The 21,850-nt window shown below is 38.1% G+C and overlaps 1 protein-coding gene across 4 annotated transcripts in view; it reads left to right on the top strand.

Annotated features, from left to right (window-relative positions):
* The window catches only part of USP6NL (USP6 N-terminal like), a 246,248-nt gene that overhangs the window by 184,377 nt on the left and 40,021 nt on the right, over positions 1-21,850 (top strand). For all 4 annotated transcript variants that reach the window (XM_078075131.1, XM_036112671.2, XM_036112672.2 and 1 more), the window contains 8 exons: positions 2,590-2,697; positions 8,878-8,987; positions 11,629-11,677; positions 13,287-13,407; positions 16,211-16,305; positions 16,971-17,036; positions 17,129-17,228; positions 19,888-20,040. In XM_078075131.1, the coding sequence (XP_077931257.1) occupies positions 2,590-2,697; positions 8,878-8,987; positions 11,629-11,677; positions 13,287-13,407; positions 16,211-16,305; positions 16,971-17,036; positions 17,129-17,228; positions 19,888-20,040 (802 nt within the window). The remainder of the gene's footprint in view (positions 1-2,589; positions 2,698-8,877; positions 8,988-11,628; positions 11,678-13,286; positions 13,408-16,210; positions 16,306-16,970; positions 17,037-17,128; positions 17,229-19,887; positions 20,041-21,850) is intronic.

Raw genomic sequence — 21,850 nt, 5'->3', positions numbered from 1 at the left:
AGATGGTGACATCTTGTGTGTGCCTTGGGCACATTACTTAACTTTTTTGTGATTCACTTTCACCATCTGTAAAATTGGGATAATAAAATCTCTTGGAATTGTTGATGTGATTAAATGAGAGAAACATCTATTTTTAGTTTAAAATAGTTTCTTGCATATAGTAAATGCTCAGTAAAGGTTGTGCCTCATTTTTCATTTTAGCCCTGGAGTAGCACTGGTCCATTAATTTTTGCTTTCTACCTGAATTTCTCTATTATTTTTTTTTTAAGATTTTATTTATTTATTTGACAGAGAACACAAAAAGCAGGGGGAGTGGCAAGCAGAGGGACAGGCTTCCCGCTGAGCAGGGAGCCCAATGGGGGACTTGATCCCAGGACCCTAGCTAGGATCATGACCTGAGCTGAAGGTAGACGCTTAACCGACTGAGCCACCAAGCGCCCCTGTTATTTCTTCTTAATATAATCATGATAATTTGATTTTTTTAAAAATTTATTCACTTTAAGATGAAAAATAGACATTTATGTATAGTTGTTGAATACAGAATTGGATGAAAGCAATAAAATAATGTCTGAAGTCTTTTCAAGTAATAGAGTTTGAGAAATACATGTCAGCACTCTCGTTTAACTCATTGAAAACATCAGCCTAATGGAGATTCACATCCATCAAAGTTAATCTGCTTACCTGCCATCATATTCTACTTGGCTATTAAACTTTCACTTTTCACATTTGTGGTAGTTTCCACACCTTCCTATATTCATATTAGATGCTTATAGTACAGCATCTTTACTTTAAAAGTTTAGGAGATAATTTGAAAATACTTTTCGTGGGTGATACTCCTTTAAAAAGTATAATGGTAGGGCGCCTGGGTGGCTCAGTCGTTAAGCGCCTGCCTTTGGCTCAGGTCATGATCCCGGGGTCCTGGGATCGAGCCCTACATTGGGCTCCCTGCTCGGCGGGAAGCCTGCTTCTCCCTCTCCCACTCCCCCTGCTTGTGTTCCCTCTCTCGCAGTCTCTCTCTCTGTCAAATAAATAAATAAAATCTTTAAAAAAAAAAAAGTATAATGGTAAATATTACGACTTTGGAATGAATGTAGATGACAAACTTTCTTTAGGAAGATAAATCTTAAATTCATTTTTTTAAAAACCACACTCAGTTTGCAGTTAAAGGTGGTAAATGTTTAATATGTGGGAAATGTTGCAAGTAGCAGAGTCTGGTTTACACAGAACTTTCTGTATATATTCTTCCAGTTAGAGCTACTGCATGAGTTAAAAAACTTCCAGGATTCTAATCACTATCTACTAAGATTTCAAATTTGAGGCATAGTATGTTTATACCAAAAGAACAAAGCTGAAACTCCTTATGGAATTGTCTAATTGAATCAACTTCACAGTATCCACTATTTCACAGTAAAAGTTGTTCTACATTGTTACTCATTCTAAGCCACATCATCATTTTTATAAAGCTACATCATGACTTAGCTTTAGTTTAAAAAAGTGAAGTAGTATATAGCAGTAGTTGAAACTCTGCTTCTTAACTCGTAACTTGTCAGCATTTCAATTATTAGAACTTACATCCTATTTTCTTAGCCATACTATTAAAATATATTATTTTGATCATAAAGGTAATTGTGTACCTATTCTTACTTCACTCCCTAAGGTTTCTGCCATAATTTGTTTAGTCATTTCCTTGTTTGGGCATTTTCTTTTAAGTTTCAAAGTTTTATTATGCACAACTTTGTAATGACCATAATAGATTTGTATGAAATTTTGAATAATTAGCTTTGAAGAAAAAAGATACAATTATGGGAAGATGGAGAAGTAGATGAAGTCTTAGGATTCATAGAGTGACAGCATATAAGGACCTAAAGAGTTGACAAACTGATGATTTATTCCTTATCTCATTCAAAAGTGATGACAGGTTATTCCTGGAGAACTGCCAAAATCGAAAAGAGGAGAGGAAAGCGGGAGTGTGGGGTGGAGGCGTGGAGGGGAGGCACAGGGTGGTGGGAGGTGGGGAGAAAACTGAAGATTGCGGGTGGCATTAGCTGAGTTATGAGCTAGACAGGATATGTTATGTTGATAGGTTCTGGAAAGCCCCAGAGAGAAGATGCTGCAGGAAAAGATATTAGGGCTTACAGTATTCTCTACACTCCACGAAAACACTTTGGGCACAAGGCAATCTTTTTGCTATTTGGGGCCTTTTAGATGTATGCGGGGAAAAGGAAGAAAGTATGTAACTAGTTGATTATATCAACAGGGAATGTGTAAATTAGATGTTCACACCTTAAAAAAGAGCACTGATTATGCTTTCATGCTGCATGAGAAGCACCTTCGTAATGGTATGAAAATACCAATGTACTAGGCGTACTTAACATTTTCATCTTTGTGTATTCTGCCTTCCTGTGTATAGGCCTCCCTGCTAGGATTTGAAAAGTAGAGATGATGGGATCCAAGTGTGCCATGTCAAAATGTATCAGTTGTCATGGATACTTTGAAAATAAAGGACTAACAAATATTAATTAGTTTGATTTGAGGGATCAGTCTAAGATTTTTGTCATTTATAACCTTCAATTTGTTTCTTTCAATAAGTTTCATAGGAGAATTTACAAAGGAATCCCACTCCAGCTCAGAGGTGAAGTCTGGGCTCTGCTTTTGGAGATCCCTAAAATGAAAGAAGAAACAAGAGACCTCTATAGTGTGAGTATTTAAAGCTAACTTGTTATTTTGAAATTGAAAAGTAAAACCTATTTCTTTTCACTTTCAAGGTGATGTAAGATATTCATATCATTTGAAGTTATATTAACATGATACTACATTGAGTTGTATAAGCCTATTTTCTTGATTGTTTGGTTTAGTGCAATCTACTTCCTAACTTGCGAACAAATACTTCAGGGAAAATGTTATTTTCTGTATCAGTCAGTAAGTATCCAGTGGTTTTCACATATTTGAAAGGAACAGTGTTAGGGCGTATTCGTGAGGAAAATTGACTAACACCTGATTGTAACTGCTCATTTGCAGTGTAGTGTTAATAAAGAGATCTACGGTGTCCTTTCTAGACTTTGTAGGAAAATAGCAGTGGGATTCAGTTTATCCAACAGCTGCCTGTGTGTGCTTGACTATTTTCTTCTGGGTGTGAGAAAGGAATTTTTCTCCAAGACTAGTAGGGATCTCTAGGTTTTGTTATTTGTTAATCAAAAGTCAAACTTTTGACTCAGTGATCCATAGTGCTTTCCTTAAATTAGTTAATACATTTCATTTACCTCCTTGTCATCTCAGCTATACCCTTTCTAAATCTAAAGTTTATATTAACCTTTGAAAGGAATGATTATCTAAAAATCTTTTTGAAATATGTTCCTCAGAAAATGTATATAAATAGAATAAAATGGATAAAAGAACAATTATTTATAATTTAAACCCAATACCAATTATAAAAGGAGCCTTGGAATACTCTTGATATTTTCTTTTCTTTTTCAAATAATGTGTTTGTGTGTGTATATAATGTTGTATCAAGATGAAAGATAATAAATACTGGTTAATTTAAAGAGTTACTTTTTGTGTGTCTACAAGATTTTTTAAATTAGCTGTTTGGAGTTGAAAATAGAGCTACCATATGATCCAGCAATTGCACTACTGGGTATTTACCCCAAAGATACAAAAGTAGGGACCCGAAAGGCTACGTGCACCCCGATGTTTATAGCAGCAATCTCCACAATAGCCAAACTGTGGAAAGAGCCAAGATGTCCATCAACAGATGAATGGATAAAGAAGATGTGGTATATATATACAATGGAATATTATGCAGCCATCAAAAGGAATGAGATCTTGCCATTTGCAACGACGTGGATGGAACTGGAGGGTATTATGCTGAGCGAAATAAGTCAAACAGAGAAAGACATGTATCATATGACCTCACTGATATGAGGAATTCTTAATCTCAGGAAACAAACTGAGGGTTGCTGGAGTGGGGGGTGGGGTGGGAGGGATGGGGTGACTGGGTGATGGACACTGGGGAGGGTATGTGTTCTGGTAAACGCTGTGAATTGTGCAAGACTGTTGAATCTCAGATCTGTACCTCTGAAACAAATAATGCAATATATGTTAAGAAAGAAAAAAAGAAGAAGAAGAATGTAGCAGGAGGGGAAGAATGAAGGGGGGGAAATCGGAGGGGGAGAAGAACCATGAGAGACAATGGACTCTGAAAAACAAACTGAGGGTTCTAGAGGGGAGGGGGTTGGGAGGATGGGTTAGCCTGGTGATGGGTATTGAGGAGGGCACGTTCTGCATGGAGCACTGGGTGTTATGCACAAACAATGAATCATGGAACACTATATCTAAAACTAATGATGTAATGTATGGGGATTAACATAACAATAAAAAATTTAAATAAAAAAAATAAATAAATTAGCTGTTTGGGCCCTACATAGACTATGAGTTTATGTCTTAGGGTTTTAGAGTTTCAAATTATTTTAGTCTGTTGATTAGATATTTGCTTTTAGTATCATGGTTTTAGAGCCAGTATTGAAAATGGTGTCTGAGAAAACATATAAAATCTAGCCCCAGCACCTAGTACAGCGTGCCAGTATATGGTAGGTGCCCATTAAATTCTTGTTTAATTAATGAGAGGTGACAGTTACTTTTCTTTAGCATGCTGTCTTTGTTTCCTCGGGCTGCCATGAAGTGCCACAAACGGAGTGGCTGCAGACAGCAGGGTGTCTTCTCTCACACCTCTGGAAGCTAGTGGCCTGATGCCAGGGTGTCTGCAGGACCCTGGTTCGTCTCAAGGCTTGGGGGAGAGTCCTTCCTCACCCCTTCCTGGCTTTGGGCATTGCTGACGCCATTCCAGGACTTGCAGCTGCCTCAGTCAGCTCTCTGCCTCCCTCCTCACACGGCCTTCTCCCTGTGTGTGTCTATGTGTCTGACCTGATAAGGACGCAGGTTACTGGACTTGGGGTCCACCCTAATCCAGCATGATCTCGTCTTCACTCAGTTACATCTGCAAAGACCCTATTTCCAAATCAGGTCCATTCACAGGTTCTGGGTAGACGTGAGTTTGGAGAAGGGGCACTATTCAATCCAGCACACATTCTAATAGCAGAACTGTGCTTTCAATGATCTTTTAGACCTTTTCTACATAGAATAAAATGATCCGGGCACTGGTTAACATGAGAGATCTATTTAGTAAATGCCAGGCATACAAATAACAAAAACAAAAGAAATGACTTGCCTTCCAGTACTTTCAAGGTTATTTTTTCTAAAACTATGATGGAAAAAAAATTTTTTTTTTTTTATTCTTTGAGTTTTCACAGCACCATTATTTGATGGTCCTCCTTTCCCACTTTTTCTTACTCTCTCTCTCCAAAGATGGTATGAGTTGCTCTCTTCAGGTTGGAACTTCAGGAGGAATAGAACTATTAAGATTTTTCTCTGGTGGGTGAGACTTGCTGGTGCCTAAGCTGGCGCCCTCATCTACCTCTTCCTCCTGTTCTTTTAGGTGTACCTCAGTGTCATTTGTCTCTCTTGTGTGTCGTGCTAGATCTCACACATGGCAGAAGTTCAGTCCATCGTGGTTAACAGCCTCACCTACAGCCTTCCTGGGGCTTCATAATCTTGTTGGCCAAGCACACCGCGATATTGTGGATCTTTCATACAAATGCTTTCCACTGTACCTCCACTTCAGGCTTATAGGTTCATTAGATCCTGTTTCTTTTAAATAAAATGTATATTCTTGTATTATTATGACACTCATGGGTCTCAGCCCACCCAATCTCAGAGATAACTGTAGAAGCTGCTTTACCTCCTTGCACTAAGATAAGAAATATGCTTGATTTCCTGTATTCTGTACATTTGTTTGTAAATATTCTAGGACCTAATCTTTCTGACCTACTATTTTTTACCTACTAACTGAAATTTGTTTCTGTCTTGAGGCCTTTTTGTGTTGGATTTTCTTTTCCTCTAGAGAAACTGATACTATAGATGTATTTGGGTGATTTTCTGCCTTTTAACTAAATTTTATTGTAAAGCACATTTTATCATGTCCTGTCAAAACATTTTCTTTCTGTGTTTTGACATCTCATTTTTTTACCAGGAGACTTGTAGAACAATCATTGAAACCTCTTTACTTGCCCATTACCTTTAAAAAAAAAAGAAAGAACAAATATGAACAGATTACCATTTTTAAACTAAATTTTGGTAATATCTTCTGGATCAATTTTTATCAGGGATAGTGTACAGTAATATTTTAGTGGTCGTGTGATTTTAATACAATACTATAAATATCTCCCTGTGTATTTAGGACTCTGAAGTATACTCTTGTTACTCTTCATGATTTTAAAAGCTACAGAAGCTGCCCTTGTCTGAGCTCCTGCCTCAAAACATAGAGAGTACATGTAGTCACAAAACACTTGACACATACACACATATTCCAGATAGCCTACTTCTTTCTACTTTTAGCTGAAGTCAGGAATTAGCGGTTATATTTTCATATGTATTTATTGGAGTTGATTCAGGCAGAGATCTGTATCACCAGTACACGGTAAACGAGTCAGTATAATATATGTATATAAATGCATAATTATACATTAGTGTGGTTAAGTATAGATTAATATAAATTTTAATCTCTTATCTCGTTCAACTTGGGAGATTAAATATCCTCACTCAGCTCCCTTACCCCAAAATGCCATGAAACTGACAGCAGGGAGTTTTTGTAAAGGCAAAAGCCCACAAGGAGTAAGAAATAGGAGAGAGAGTGGCTGCCAGTGTCTGGAAACCAGACAGACATTTACTAAACTCAGCAAACCCGAGAAAATGGAAGCCCGGGCTGGCTGATTTCGATCTCAGAATCTCCAGAAGGCTTGCTAATTGTCAGCTGCAGGTGCCTCTGGGAGTGGAGGTGAAGCTCAGAACTGTGGAAGTGGTCCAGAGTCCGTCACAGAAGCAGTTAGATCGGCAACGTCCCCCTCCGACCCTGGCCACGGGTCCAAGGTTTACCATTTGGAGAGAATGAACCAGAGGGCCTCTGGACCAGAGAGGACCCATGGTCCTGAGGGGTGGGGCGGGGGGGCGGAGAGATGGCACAGAGGAACTGCATGTCCTGAGCTGGGAGCATCCTGGCCTCCTTCCCATGCTGCTCCCAGCACATTGGCGGCCAGGTGCTTATCTTCCTGACCAGAGACCAGAAGAGACTTCTCTGAGGAATCTGCCCAGCCTAAGGACATAAACCCAGAGATACTGACTTCAGGGAACCTCAGGGAAACTGCCCAGCCAGATCATTCTGCAGTGGAGAGACAGTCGTGAAGCCCCACCTCTGCACACAGAGCTTGCCATCAGCTTTTTAGTGTTCTACTTTTAAATATAAGCAGACAACGAAATACCACTGTTTCCTTGAGGAAAGGAGCTAACATTAAAGATACACGAGAACAAATGGAAAAAAGAAACGTGTAAGAAACAGACTATAGAGCAGCAAGAAGAAAACTTAAAAAAACGATCACAAGTATCTTCAGAGGGATCAAAATAGATATTACATCCATAAAGCAAGTATAGAAGCCTATAAAAAGGAACCTTTGAGAACAACAGAGAGCTTATTAATCATAAAAAATTATAATAGAACTGAAAGATTTGAGAGAAGGTTTGAGAGTAACAATTGAAGGAATTTCCCAGAAAGTAGATGATAAATTCAAAGAAATGGGAAATAATACAGAAAATATAAGAAAGTTAAATGACAGCCGGAGATTCCATACTCTAATAGTAAGAGTTCCAGGAAGAGGAAATGGGAATGCAGGTGGGAGGGATGAGGAAATCGACAAAGGAATTACTGAAGAAATCACTCAGAACTGAGAGACGTGAGTCCGAGTTTATAAGATTGAAAAGATCCATCAAGTGCCCAACCCTGTGGATAAAAATAGATGCAAATCAAGCACAGAAATGTAAAGTTTCAGGACGTGGAGAGAAAAATGCCTACGAGCTTCTAGAGAAAAAGCAGATTTCATACAAAGAAACCAGAATTAGAGCGGCAACACTGGAAACTAGAAGACAGTAAAGGCAGTGCCTTTTGAGCAAAAATATTTTCCAATTTAGAATTCTAAAACAGCCCAACAGTTAAATAAGAAGGAGGTAATATTATCAGACTTCTGAAGTTTTCAAAACAATTTATCTTCCATACACTCTTCCACAGGAGCTACTGGAGGATGTGCTCCTCCAGAACAAGGGAATAAACCAAGAAAGAAGAAGACATGAGACCCAGGGAACAGGGGACCCAAGCGAAGGAAGGCCTAGCCGTGGGTGAAGGGGGACCCCAAGACCCTAGCTGTGCAGCAGGCTAAGAGGTCCAGGAGCCCAAGGCTGGAGCAGGTTTGAAGGCTCTGGAGAGACTTTTCCATTGCGACAGCACCAGAGGAGATGGATGCAGTTTAAAGTGAGTTTGGGATTGGATTAGCAACAAGCATGTAGAAAATGAAGCAAATCAAGAAACAAGGCAATGATTAGCTCGAAGGAAAACAAAAATATTGTGTTGGAAAGAAAAAAGAAATCCTAGCGGACTGTGTGGCTCAACTGTGAAGAGCTTTTACGTAGTCTTATTAGCAAGGCAGACTCCGAAAAGTGCTTCATTCCAAATTAGAATCTAACTGTATTGTTAAGATGCGGGGGAAAGGTGGCGGGAGGAGGGAAGGGATGGGTGTGGGAGAGATGGGGCATCCGTGGGAGGGAAGCTCTTCATTGTGTGCCTTTTCACATTCGTTGGTGAACCACAGGCGTGCTTTTCCTAAACCAAAACAGTTTTTTAATGATAATTACTTTATGATTTATTATTTTAATGAGAATTGTCTTCAACAACTGATTTCCATAAAAATGTGCTTTCTTCCCCCCTTTTTTTCTCTTCAGAAATTAAAACACAGAGCACGGGGTTGTTCACCTGATATCAGACAAATAGACCTTGATGTCAACCGCACATTTAGGGACCATATTATGTTTAGAGACAGATATGGTGTTAAGTAAGTAAACTTTAATGTTATGAAATGTAAATAGCATTTATAAAGAGTGTTTATTAAAGTCTTTGTTAACTTAAAACATGAGTGAGTAGAATGTCTTGTATGAACCATAATTTTGATGCAGGTCCTAAAGGTTTAAGCTTTTGCAGATCGTTTGGTCCGTGTTGTGTGAAACCTAGGATCTAGGCTCCCTTAAATTTTTTAACCTTTGACGTAGTAGATGCTATTCGGTTGGTAAAGAGTCATTTTATGATCTGGGAATTCTTAAAAATGTAGTAGCTACTTTTATTAAAATCTTAGTAAAGAAATGGGAGATTGTGTTACTTTTTGAAAACCATGTCAGCGACAAATAGATCCCTATAAACTTGACCCCAGTGCATAGCTGAAACTAAAACAAATGAGGAATGAATGACTGAAATGAGTATTACAGTTTATGAATGAGAGTTTTGCTGAACTCTGTATCGGCTGAGTTCAACAGGAGAAACGGAAACCAGTAAGAGATGTGTATTCAGAGATTTGTTGAGAGGAATTGGCTTGTAGTGGGGGCTGACTAGGCAGGTCCCATATCTGGAGGGCAGGCCACCAGCAGAGACAGCCCAGAACTCCTGAGCACAAGGGGAGCTGCTGTCCACAGGAAGAGCTTCTTCAGGGAGGCCTCACATCTGCTCTTACAACCTTTCACTCGATTGAATCAGGCCCACCAAGATTATCTAGGATCATCTCCCCTACTTAAAGTCAACTGCTTACGGATTTTAATCACATCTAAAAAATGCCTTTTTTACAGCAACATGTAGATTAGCTTTTGAATAATTGGGGGTTGTAGCCTAGCCAAGGTGACATCAGTGGTGTACTGACCATTAGAGTACATCCTTGTCAACTCAGTTTCCAAATACAGGTAATACAAGGTCATACTTCATCTAACATGATAGAACTCTTTTGCCTAGGACTGAAACTAGTCTAATCCTTTCCCCACAAGAGGATGCGAAGTCCTTGGTGATGTTTACTCTTTTGCTTTGACATTCTATAACCTCAATACTGCAATATAAAATAAACTGTTAATAATATATCTGTATAATATAGCTAATACGTTAGATGAAAAGGGAAAAGGAAGGAGGAAAACAAAAATATTTTTAAATACATATATATAAACACATATACCAAAATAAGGAAAAAATGCTCAGAACAATTATAATCTTTCTTTCTTCCTTTCTTTTTCTTTCTTTCTTTCTTTCTCTTTCTTTCTTTCTTTCTTTCTTTCTTTCTTTCTTTCTTTCTTTCTTTCTTTCTTTCAAGATTTTATTTATTTATTTGAGAGAGGGCAGGAGAGAGAGCAAGTGGGGTGGGGGGGAGGAGTAAAGGGAGAAGGAGAAGCAGGCTCCGTGCTGAGCAGCGAGCCCGATGTGGGGCTCGATTCCAAGACCCTGGGATCATGACCTGAGCTGAAGGCAGACACTTAACCGACTGAGCCACCCAGGCACCCCTATAGTCATCATTTCTGTGGCTGGGCACATAGTTATGGCTGGTTTCCGCTACCCATTTCATATTCCCTTTGCTCTCCGCAGGCACCTCAGCTGGTCATGGTTCTCAACCTGGTGGGGTGACCTAAATTTTAATTCTGGACCTTCAGCAGTCCTGCCTGAATTAGATTGCTGTAGTTTTCCATTGACTTTAATCACAAGGCTTGGCTATACTAAAGAGACACCCTAAGTATTCTCCTGCGTTCTAGTCCTACTCTTCCTTACATCTGTTGTGTAGTAGCAACTCAGTTGCTCCAACCAGTACAGTCACCTTCTTTGCTTGTTGATTCAGAGAGATGTGGAGCCCAAAGTGATTGGGTGGCAATCTCAACTTCTAGTTCAGTGGAATCATCGTGTCTCCTGGTGGAAACATTTCTCCCTTTGGAACTAGGACTCCTAGACCAGCAGAGCTTAAGGCTGATGGGTTGGGAAGCAAACAGTTTGCTAGTGGGCTACTAGGGATAATAGTGGGTAGAGTCATCCCCGTTTCTGCCCCTTGAATCTTGGACCCCAGCATCCTGGCTGTGGGAGAGAGAGAGCGCTAGATATTGGTGGCTGATTGAGAGCATATATGGCCTCCCAGAGGATGCGCCAGCCCTGCAAGGTATTGTACCTAGCCTGCACTGTAACTGAGGCTTCACCGGGCCTCCATAGTTCTATCAGGCTGGCTGCTCCTATGGGGATGATTTTATAGTGAGAATAGTTGCCCTCCTTTGTGAAGCCATTTTTGTTTTTTGGTATACATTCTATCAGAATGAATGTCAGGGGCACCTGTGTGGCTCTGTTGGTCAAGCGTCCGACTCCTGATTTTGGCTCAGGGCATGATATCGGGGTCATGAGATCGAGCCCCTCATAGGGCTCTGTTGCTGGGTGTGGAGCCTGCTTGAGATTCTCTCTCTCCCTCTGCTCCTCCACCCCCCTTTAAGAAAAAAAAAAGAATGAATGTCATCTAGTCTTAAATTTAGACTGTACAGAGTATTTGTTTACATTTGAGCTTGGGATCATTTATTACAGTAGTACTTTTGTCTAGATTATCTATTTTCAGGCAAACTTTCTTTTTTTGTTTATAATTTTAAAAATATGTGAAATAACCAAAATATATTCAATATAAACTTTCTTTTCTCTAGGCAACAGTCCCTATTCCATGTTCTTGCTGCATATTCTATTTATAACACGGTAAGTTGGAGCATACCCACTCAGGGCTCTTTGAGTTGTATTCTGAGGAACAGGAGGAACTCTTTGGGCACCCCCTGCCTCTGTGGATCTTTTCAAGGCTTCTCTGGTGACCTTGGGATCTTAGAACAGAGCGGATTCAGAAGTGGGAAAAAGCACTTTATGCCAGTGAATCTCTCATTTTTCCCTCTTTCTCTGGGATTGTTCTGTTGTGGTGTTGTTTGTCTTATTTTTATTTTACACAGTCGTGCTGAGAATGAGCAGGGATAGAAGTTTAGGAATTTGTTGGGCAGATGAATTTTTGCTCAACCCTTGCTCACCCTTCATCACCCCTGGGAGTTTGCGTTCCAAGGTCACATTTTGTTTACTCATTGAGGGCCAAACAGGAGACCATGTGTACCTACTTGCTAACCCTAGGAGTAGGCTAAAAGTAAACTTTTTGGTACTAGAACATGTTGTTCTTAACATATCTATCATTCAGGGGGAAGATGATAATTTGGGGAAAGATAATTAGTGTTGAACCTAATGTGGATGTTAAATGCTTATTGATTAGGTTCTAGAGAGGAAAACCTTGAACCTTGGGGGTGTAATTTCTCTTAAAACCTTTAAGTTACAAGAAATTTCAAACTAGGGCAAGTTAAAAAAAGAGTTTATTAAAGGCCTTTTTTGTAGAAAGGAAGTAAAAGTTGGGCCTCATGGAAATTGGAGCTGGAAAGTGAGAAGCCTTCACTGAGAAAGAGCTACTACACTTTCTGTCTCTTCAACTCTGGGGCCACACAGTAACTGATTATCTCTGTAAACTGCTTGTTCCGCTGTTTCTCCAGATTGCTTTCTTTGCCTACTTTTCAGTTTTCCCATGGCTAAAATTGCACCCACAGACTCAACATGACCATTCTGTTTAAATGCATCTCACTATCTGATTACAGATATCCTGGAGAGAGTATGTGATTAGTCAGTGCAGCCAGTTAACTCTTCCCCTGGGGTCAAGTGACCTCTTCTGCTCCATCAGCTTTGGTTCATATGGCACAAACATGAACCTCTAAGGCCACATTACTAGCAGGGAATACGGGGAGAGTAGGCAGTTCTCAGAGAAGGGACATAGACTGGCTGGGTATCCCAAAATGTGTCTCTGTAAGGGCCAGGAAATCTAGAGGAGACAAGACAGCAACTTGGGAACTGTAGAAGGAGACAAGACAGCAACTTGGGAACTGTAGAAGGGGACAAGACAGCAACTTGGGAACTGTTACAAGGAGAGAAACTTGCCAGCATTTGAACAAAGAGGAGGAATATTGAACTGAGAATAATATATACAAAGGAAAAAGAAACTATTAGTTTTCTTTACAGAAGGTATAATGGTATTGAATAGGGGACAATAAAAATACATGTAGCTTGACACTTTGCCCATGCTTCTACATTTATTTTTGAATACAGATTTATTCTTTTATAGTATATAGCTCAGTGTTGTAAAACTGTAGTCTTTATCTGTAGAATTGTTCATTATTTCATGTGTCTAAGCATTTTCTGATTATTTTGTTGGGCAGGTTTTTATATGTGCGTATGCATGTAATTGGATCTTAAAATCCCCAGTTTCTTTGTTCTCATTTATCTTTAGGAAGTTGGATACTGTCAGGGGATGAGCCAGATCACAGCTTTGCTCCTTATGTATATGAATGAAGAAGATGCCTTCTGGGCCCTGGTCAAACTATTCTCAGGCCCCAAACATGCCATGCATGGTAAGAAAACCCATATAGTTCACCAAAAACAATAAACAAGGAAGGGAGAAAAAGGTAAATTAAATTCAAAGTTTGAAAGATGCTTGGTAGGGTTAAGTACAAAAACTTAATGTCTGGGGCTGTTCAGTCAATTAGTGTTTGTGAGTCATTTCTTATCTCCTCCTTTATTGAACTTTGCTAAACTTTTCTGTTCACATTTATATTCCTTTATGTTTACCTCAAGGTACACTGTTGGCATTTTGAGATTCCTTCCTTACTTGCCCCCAGTCAGAAGAAACTTAATTTAGGTTTGGAGGAATTTAGGAAAGCTATATTAATGGTAGAAATAAAAGATGCCTTTGACTAAAACTTTTAGACTGTCATCCAGTTTTCATTTCAGTGAAATGTGTGTTTTGGTTCTTTTAGCTGTAAAATTGATTCCATTTTACAATAAAAGGCTGCTGATAACATGTTGTGGGTATTTCATTATTTAATATCTCAAAACTTGCATGAACGTTTGGTTTACAAGTTAGGAGATTGTTTTTAATAACCTTTCCCTTATATCTGCCAAGCATATACAAGAAACTTTAGAGTTTGGATTGTATCTTCTTTTGGAAATAAAAGTGGCATTTGCCCATTTAATGCAAAATGATTTTCCCAGTGCCATCCATGTGATAATACCAAATTAAAAACAAATTTTTAACATGAATCACTTGAAGAATAGATCATCTAAGTTCCTTTTGTGAGTAAGCTTTATGTGGTGAGGAACCTGCCACATGTTTAAAGTGATATTTTAACATGTTCAAAATTATGACTATAGTTTATTAATTCTCACATTCTTACCATGTGGTTTTTGTGGTGGTATTTTGTGGGGTGTGTGTGTGTGTGTGTGTGTGTGTGTGTGTGTGTGTGTCCGTGCACGCACATTTGGCCATCTCCCTCACTTTTCCTTGTGAATATTTTTTAAATGAATACTACTACTAATGATAACTGTTTCTGGACACTTTGCATCCCATCAATAGACTCCAAAAGTAAGACGCAGTATATCGAACTGCCATCCAACAGTATCTTTTGAAAAGGCATCTTGAAGAAAAATAACTCTCCCTCATCCACCTTTATTTTGATTTACCATGGAATAAATGGTGTTGCTGATCTGTGTTGAAGTACAAAGGGATGTTACAGTTTCAGTAGTACGTTAATTACGTGGAAAACTGCCCAAGTCTAGGAAAGTCATTTCTTTTGAACACACCTGATAAGCTTACATTCAGCAGTTGTCACCAGTCTAATCTATAAAGTAATATTAATTTTACTATCCTAATATTTGCATTTACTGTGCAGGTTAGGTCATTATTTTGGATAAGTTAGTATTTAGAGATACTTGTTTGTAAATCTGCCTATGGAATTTTTTCACTGAGGGTTGCCTCAGTTCTTTGCATCTCTTACATGATAGTGATGTCACTTATAAATGTCCAGAATAAAGTGAGGGCTGAAGAAAATGAGATTTTAAAATATCAAGTCTGGGATATCACTAACAAGTGAAGTAATGTTAGCTATCTTAGCATCCTTGAGCTAGTGTTTATTACTGAGGGGCATTGCCTTTTTCAAAATGAGACTTTTTCTTGAAATTCTTCTAATTCCCATTCCTATCAAATTGACCATCAAAGTGGCACAGATAGACACATAATACATATTTTTTTATGACATCAGAAAATGTTACTATGGGAGGAATAGAATCTCTATCTCTGGAAATTTTTACACATAAGTATGTTCCTTGAGTTCTTGGAGGAATGCAGTTTCACTTTTTGAAAGCAGGTGTTTTGTGGGGAGAAAAAATGGGACTCCAAGATCAAATAAGTCTGGCAGAGTGAGTTAATCAAGCAAACAAAGTTTCTTTAGTTTATAAAGCATGTTAGAAAGATTGAGAAGCCCTTATGCATCATGAATATGCCAGAAAGGTTTGTGGAGCACACAGTACTTCCCCTGGATTCTTTTTAAAAAACATAGGACATCTATTAACATCTTTCAAAATTACATAAAACCCAGGTTGGAAATAACTAATGTGGAGAAATGATAAATCTGTTGAGTGTATAACCTTTTTAATGGATCGTGTAGAATATCTGAAAGGAAACTTGTAAATAAAAATAGATGTAAAGTTCCATGAGTTAGATACACAAAATCAGTACTAACTTACCATTTACAATTAGTTTCTTCCTAGAAATCTTAGAGATTCTGTTGTATAATGAGATGGGATAAACTCTAGTTTCTGATACAACATTGATCATTAGTGTCATTCTGTCTTAGCTGATGTCAGATATCACAGAAGGGATTAAAAGTGATAAAAACCTTGGAAGCACGATACTAATGAAGTTTTTAGAGTAAACCTGAAAAAAAGCAATAAAATGTTTGTTATGTAGCATATTGACAATAAAACAAAATAATTCCTCAAGATTAGAATAACTTATAAGAAATTTGCGCGTTTAAGGTATGCTTTAAGATACTTGAAGAGAACAGACAATCCTGATAAATGGCTTCAGTTTTCATTTTTTTCTTGGTTTCTAAATTTCCCTTTTAATTCAGAAATATTCTGTCCTCTTTTATATTTTTACAAGGTTATAGGAGATCTTTACCAAACAAGTACTAGATTGCAAATTTCATTGCCCAGAGCTTACACACAATTATTTCCTTGGTGAGGAGGATAAGTATCTTGGTAACTACTGGATTTTTGTTGTTGCTGACAGTTAAAAATGAAAGAAATGTGTTGCATTTTGAAAGGGGTTTTTGTTGCTATTGTTTATGAAATACTGTTTTTATGTTTGTATTCTAGGCTTTTTTGTTCAAGGTTTTCCTAAACTCTTGAGGTTTCAAGAACATCATGAAAAAATACTGAATAAATTTCTATCCAAGCTTAAGCAACACTTGGTAGGTAGATGTGACATTGACTTAACACCCACTTACACCAAGAATAAACCTAGAAGAATTGAGTGCAGTCTTTGGTCCCAATTGCTTTATTGATTTGCGGTGTTCTCCATTTCATTTACTATGCATTTGTAATTACCAGGTATTTGAAGAGCATGAGATTTGTGGAATTTAGTATTGATGAACCATCACAGCCCTAACTCATAAAATCAAACCACTTCTTTGCAGATGATATATACAAATGGTGCAGTTTTTAACGATATGTGATTTCTTGGTAATTTTGGAGGCCTTTTTATTGCACCAAAAATACTTTAAGGGTCATACAAACTCTGTCCTTAGTGAACCATAGACATGCTGTACTATGAAACATGATAATTTAGTGAAGCAGAGATACTTCACTGTAAAATGTATTATAGAGAATCAAAATGTTATATTACAATCCTATAGAAGAAGGATTTATTCTTAAGGTGATTTCCAAAAGTGAGACTGAGGGAGAAAGAAAGTAAGGAGAAAAAACTAGAAATACTTCAGCATGCAAAAGATTTGGAATGAAACGGTTTTATGTTTAGCTTTGACAGCTACCTCCAACAGCTTTTGTAACTTTTAGTATTAGGTTGTCATATTTTATTTGCTGCAATCCAGAAATTTGAAGTCTTTGTTTTTTTCAGGATTCTCAAGAAATCTACACAAGTTTTTACACAATGAAATGGTTTTTTCAATGTTTCCTTGATCGTGTGAGTATTTCTTTACAAAACCCAATCATAAAATTATAAGTACCAGACAAGAGTGGGCTGTTAATCTTATCTTGTTTTGTTTTTAATTATAGACTCCTTTTACACTAAACCTCAGAATATGGGATATCTACATCTTTGAAGGAGAACGAGTTCTTACCGCTATGTCTTACACAATCTTAAAATTACACAAAAGTAAGAAAATGTTTAAGTATAAAGATTTCACAAAGATCAAGGCTTGATTTAACTCTGATTTCTCATTCCTCACCCAACTTCAGATTCATTTTCTTTTAGTGGTGGATTTAAAAAATTCTTGAAAGTCAGTGAAGAAATCATGTTCAGGTGGTAATCGGCTTCCATCAGTTCTTTCTCATGGCTAGAAGCTGATTACATTGCAGAGGTCTTTGATTTTTTTTTTCTCTATTTCAGTTTAATTTTCCCATTTAAGCAGTAGAATGCAATGTGTTGGTTTCACTAATAATATTATTCTTACTAAGTATTTGTTTCCTTATTCCTAATACTGCTTTTCATCAGTCTGAATTTCTGGTTTGTAATCAGAGAAGAGAGAGACCAAAGAAACCAGGCCCTTAGTTCAGAAGTCTGGTGAAGACATTTTCCATCACTGTTTCCTCCATCCAGGCAAAAGCACCCATCTCCAAGCTGTAGACCAGAGATGGGGCACCTCCTCCTGCTCATCTCTCTGCTTGACTGCATTGTGGCCTCTGGGGCAAGTACAGTCACTTGTTGGGTAAATGCAATATTCGGCTGCAGTACTTCAAGGGCTCTATACATTTGGCACGTGGTGCCTTACTTTAAAAATCAAGAAATGAGAGTTTTCTTCTTGAATGTGAAGAACCTTATTCATCTTAAAGTCTCAGTTCAGTCTTTAAAATTACAACTCCTCCTAGTCTGTCGTCTTGTAACTCTGCAGAGAGGAGAATCATTGAAAGCTTTAGAACTTCACAGAGCACTTGGAGTCTAGGTCTTACAACATAGTTCCACATTCACTGATCATTCTCCTCCCTGAGGTTATTCTTGAATGATTCTTCTGTTCAGCTTCGCAACTAAATTATAAGCTAATTGAGTACTTGGGGGTCACGTTTTGTGAGGTTTTTTTTCCCTGCTGTGCTTGACGTTGCTCTAAGTACATGTTAGGTATTTTAATATAAAATTGTTTGATTGCTTACTTGAAAAGCAGGCCTTTGGATTGTCCAAACTATAGAGAGAAATGAAAACTCCCTATAAAATCAAGTCTGTATTAAAGATAAGGATTCAGAAGTGCTGTGGTTCATTTCCCTTACACCCAATCCTCACTCCTCCAGCACGCAAACCACAACATCCAGAGAACTGTCTCCCAAGACTCATGATCTGTCTGAAAACTGCAGGAAATCTATCTCTGTCTCTCCCCCACCTGACCCCCCCACCTCCTCCTCTTCTCTTTCCCTCCCCTGCCCCTCTTCTCCTCTCCCCGCCTTTCCTTTCTTTCTGGATTATGAACTGACCAAGATGTGGAACAAAAGTATACTTTTTATTAAAATATGTGCATATTGGTTTAATGTTCACTAAACAGCAAGAAAGTGGAAACATGATGTATTTCTCCATAGCTCTGTTCTCCGTCTTAAATTATGTTTTATATATATGAGCCTTGATTAATTTTGGCAAGTGAAAAGTTTCTTCACCCTTTGCAAATAAACTTTAAAGCACAATACCTACTTTATATCCTATCATATCATCACACTAAATAGCTGTTGGAAAAAATGTGTCTACTGCTATGTAGTTTTTTCTCAGGAAGACAAGAGCTCAAGGACTTAGATGAAGTTTCTTCACCGCCATATGAAGCTTCGAAAACTCTGTCTGGGCACCTTAACCAAGAGTTTAGCTAAAGCTCCTAAGATTTTGTTCTTGTTTTTTTCCTGATTGTTTTAACAATATTTAGAGACATTGTTACGGGAGGTTTATCACACACTGGTTTTAAACAGTAAAAAAAAAAAAAAAAAAGTAATAACCTAAATGTCCAGTATTAGAAGACTGATAAGTGAGTTATAGTACATTATAGTATATCTAATGGACTCAAAGTATAATCAGTTTTGTGTACACGCATCTACTTGTAGGGCAGTGGCTAGTGGGATCGTAGCTGATTTTTGCTTTCTACTTTATATCTGTAATCTGAAATTTTTTAATTTTCTTTTTTTGTTTTTTAAGATTTATTTATTTGACAGATAGCACAAGTAGGCAGAGTGGCGGGCAAAGGGAGAGGGAGAAGCAGGCTCTCGCCTGAGCAGGGAGCCTGATGTGGGGCTCGAATCTAGGACCCCGGGATCTTGACCTGAGCCGAAGGCAGATGCTTAACCGACTGAGCCACCCAGGTGCCCCTGTAATCTGAATTTTTTAAAATAAAACTAATTTCATAAGTAGAAATACAAATAAAGTTAGTAATCAGATTTTTTGGAAATTCTGAAACCGTAAATATAGAGACTTGAAATAGGTTTGCCTGTGGGAGGTGGAGTTCTGTAACAGTAAAACAGAAAGCCCTCATGTCATCTTGGGTGGCCTGTGTCTCTAAGAAGTGCTTGCTCTGGGTCAATATTAATGTCTAAGGTGTGATGTTCTTAAATAAACCCATGAAAAGGTATTTAGCAGTAATCACCTCTCCCTTTCTCCCCAGAGTAGATGTGACTGCTTAGGTATCAGAAAATACTTTAATCTTAATTGAGTATCAGTGATGTTTACAGTGCTGTGTATAAGTTGTATGCTGTGCCCTTTTTAAAAAATACTGCACCAGAATAGAATACGTTACTGTCTCAACCTGAGTAACTGTTGACTCAGCATTTGTATTTCTCTGATTTGTTCTTAGAACATCTAATGAAATTGTCTATGGAAGAACTTGTAGAATTTCTTCAGGAGACCCTGGCAAAGAATTTTTTCTTCGAAGATGACTTTGTAATAGAGCAACTTCAGATTTCTATGGTGGAACTAAAGCGCGCAAAATTAGACCTTCCAGAACCTGGTAAGAAATATTCAAACACTTTCTATATAAGTCATAATTAAAGTTGGGAAATGGCGCAGTGAACATGGGCCATTTCTGTTTCAGAACATAAGCATTATGTGTACTTGTGATGGCAAGCTGTTTATGGCTTTGTGCTTATTTTAAGAAAAAGCAAATAAACGCATTAATGAAATCTGCCTCTCCTAATAGAATAACTGTACTATCCCTGCTTAAATTTAGAATGTTTGGATGGCAAATACTGATCAAGAGAAGTAATCATGGTGCTTTAAATGAGCATAAACAATAACCTTTACTTTCAGCATCTCATTTTGTAAAACCATAAGGAATAGCAGAGAAAATAAAAGATCTATTTTATAGAAGAGGACCCAGATACTGAAATGCTTCTGTCTGAAGCTACAGAACCAGCAGATGGCATTATTGACACTGGAGTCTGAGCTTTCTGACTGCTGATCCAGGGCTCTTGGCAGTATGTCGCAGTGTAGATAATATATTTTATTCGCTTATTTCAAAAGCTCTTCCAGCACCTCCTAGTAGATTTTCTGTGAGGTGCTGGGCAAGAGATTCAGCAACTGAAGAGAAAGACATGCTTCTTGTCTCAAGGTGCACACAGGAGACACAGAATTTATATAACTGATAACAAATGAAGTGTAAGTAAATAGGATAAATGGGGGAAGGATCAAAGGAAGGGTCGGATGAAAGGGAAGAAAAAAGAAAATGTGGAAATATCTCAGCAGGAATAACTTTTTTAAAGTTTTGACCTGGTATTGCTTGACAAGAAATGGTTTCCTGAGAAAAAGTCATTTTTCGCCGATTTCCTTTCTTGTCTTTGTTCCAAGCCAATCCAGCTGTGATGCCCTCAGGTAGAGTAGGAGGTAGCATTTCCCAGTCAGTGTGGTGCATATTTTGATGTCTTCTTGAAGATGTCTGTACAGAAAAACAAGCAGAGATGCGTTCATGGAAAGCACATCTTTTTCCCTTTGGTAAAAACCAAGATGCTCTGCTTTTAGTTACTTCATTTTGAGGGGTCTAATTGGTATTCCTCTGAGTTCATTCTGGGTCATCAAGATTCACTAGAAAACAAACTTACACAGCAATGATTGGTGGTAGTCAGAGGCCTTGTGCAGCATCACCCTTGCTAAGTGAGGACACCCCCCTCGTGTTCAGTGTACTAATGTCCGTTCCCCACTGATTCTTTACCGTAGCAGGGAGCGCCCGTGGAACAGCGGTGACTAAGTATTCTTGCCACTTTAACATTTATTTCAAAATATGTTGCCTTTTTTTTTCAAAAAAGTCAAGACATGTTTTAGTAAAAGACATACAGAGAGAAAATATTGCAGAATAGGATGATTTAGCATCTCACTAGTGGCTATTATTTTTTGAATGCTTAGGATGGGCCACAGGCTACATGCATTATCCCATTTAATCCCTAAAAATAGCTCAGAAAAAGTACTCACCTGCCTTTTACACGTGAATAAACTTAGTAGTATATAAGATCTTTTTACTAGGAGGTGGTAGAATGGGGATGGAGAGGGGAGTGCGGATAAAGGGAGAGGGAAAGATAAATAACACCAGGCACATTGGCTCAAGCTTGCCCTGATCGTACTGATAAGGTGCAAAGTGGTGAGGTAGCTCTGCACTTTAGGACAATAATCTGTCTCTCATCTGTATTTCTACTACTACTACATTTACTTTCTGGGCTTTGTGTTCTGCAGCCTGCCCAGTGTCATCCTCTTTAAATTACTGCAAGCTATATATGGAACATTAAGATAATTAAGTAGTCATTGTAGTAAGAAATTTTAACATCCTATCA

This window comes from Halichoerus grypus, chromosome 6 (assembly GCF_964656455.1).
Source record: "Halichoerus grypus chromosome 6, mHalGry1.hap1.1, whole genome shotgun sequence".
Classification (NCBI taxonomy): Eukaryota; Metazoa; Chordata; class Mammalia; order Carnivora; family Phocidae; genus Halichoerus; species Halichoerus grypus.
Note: the sequence above shows the minus strand (reverse complement) of the source record. Positions and strands in the feature narration are given on the sequence as shown.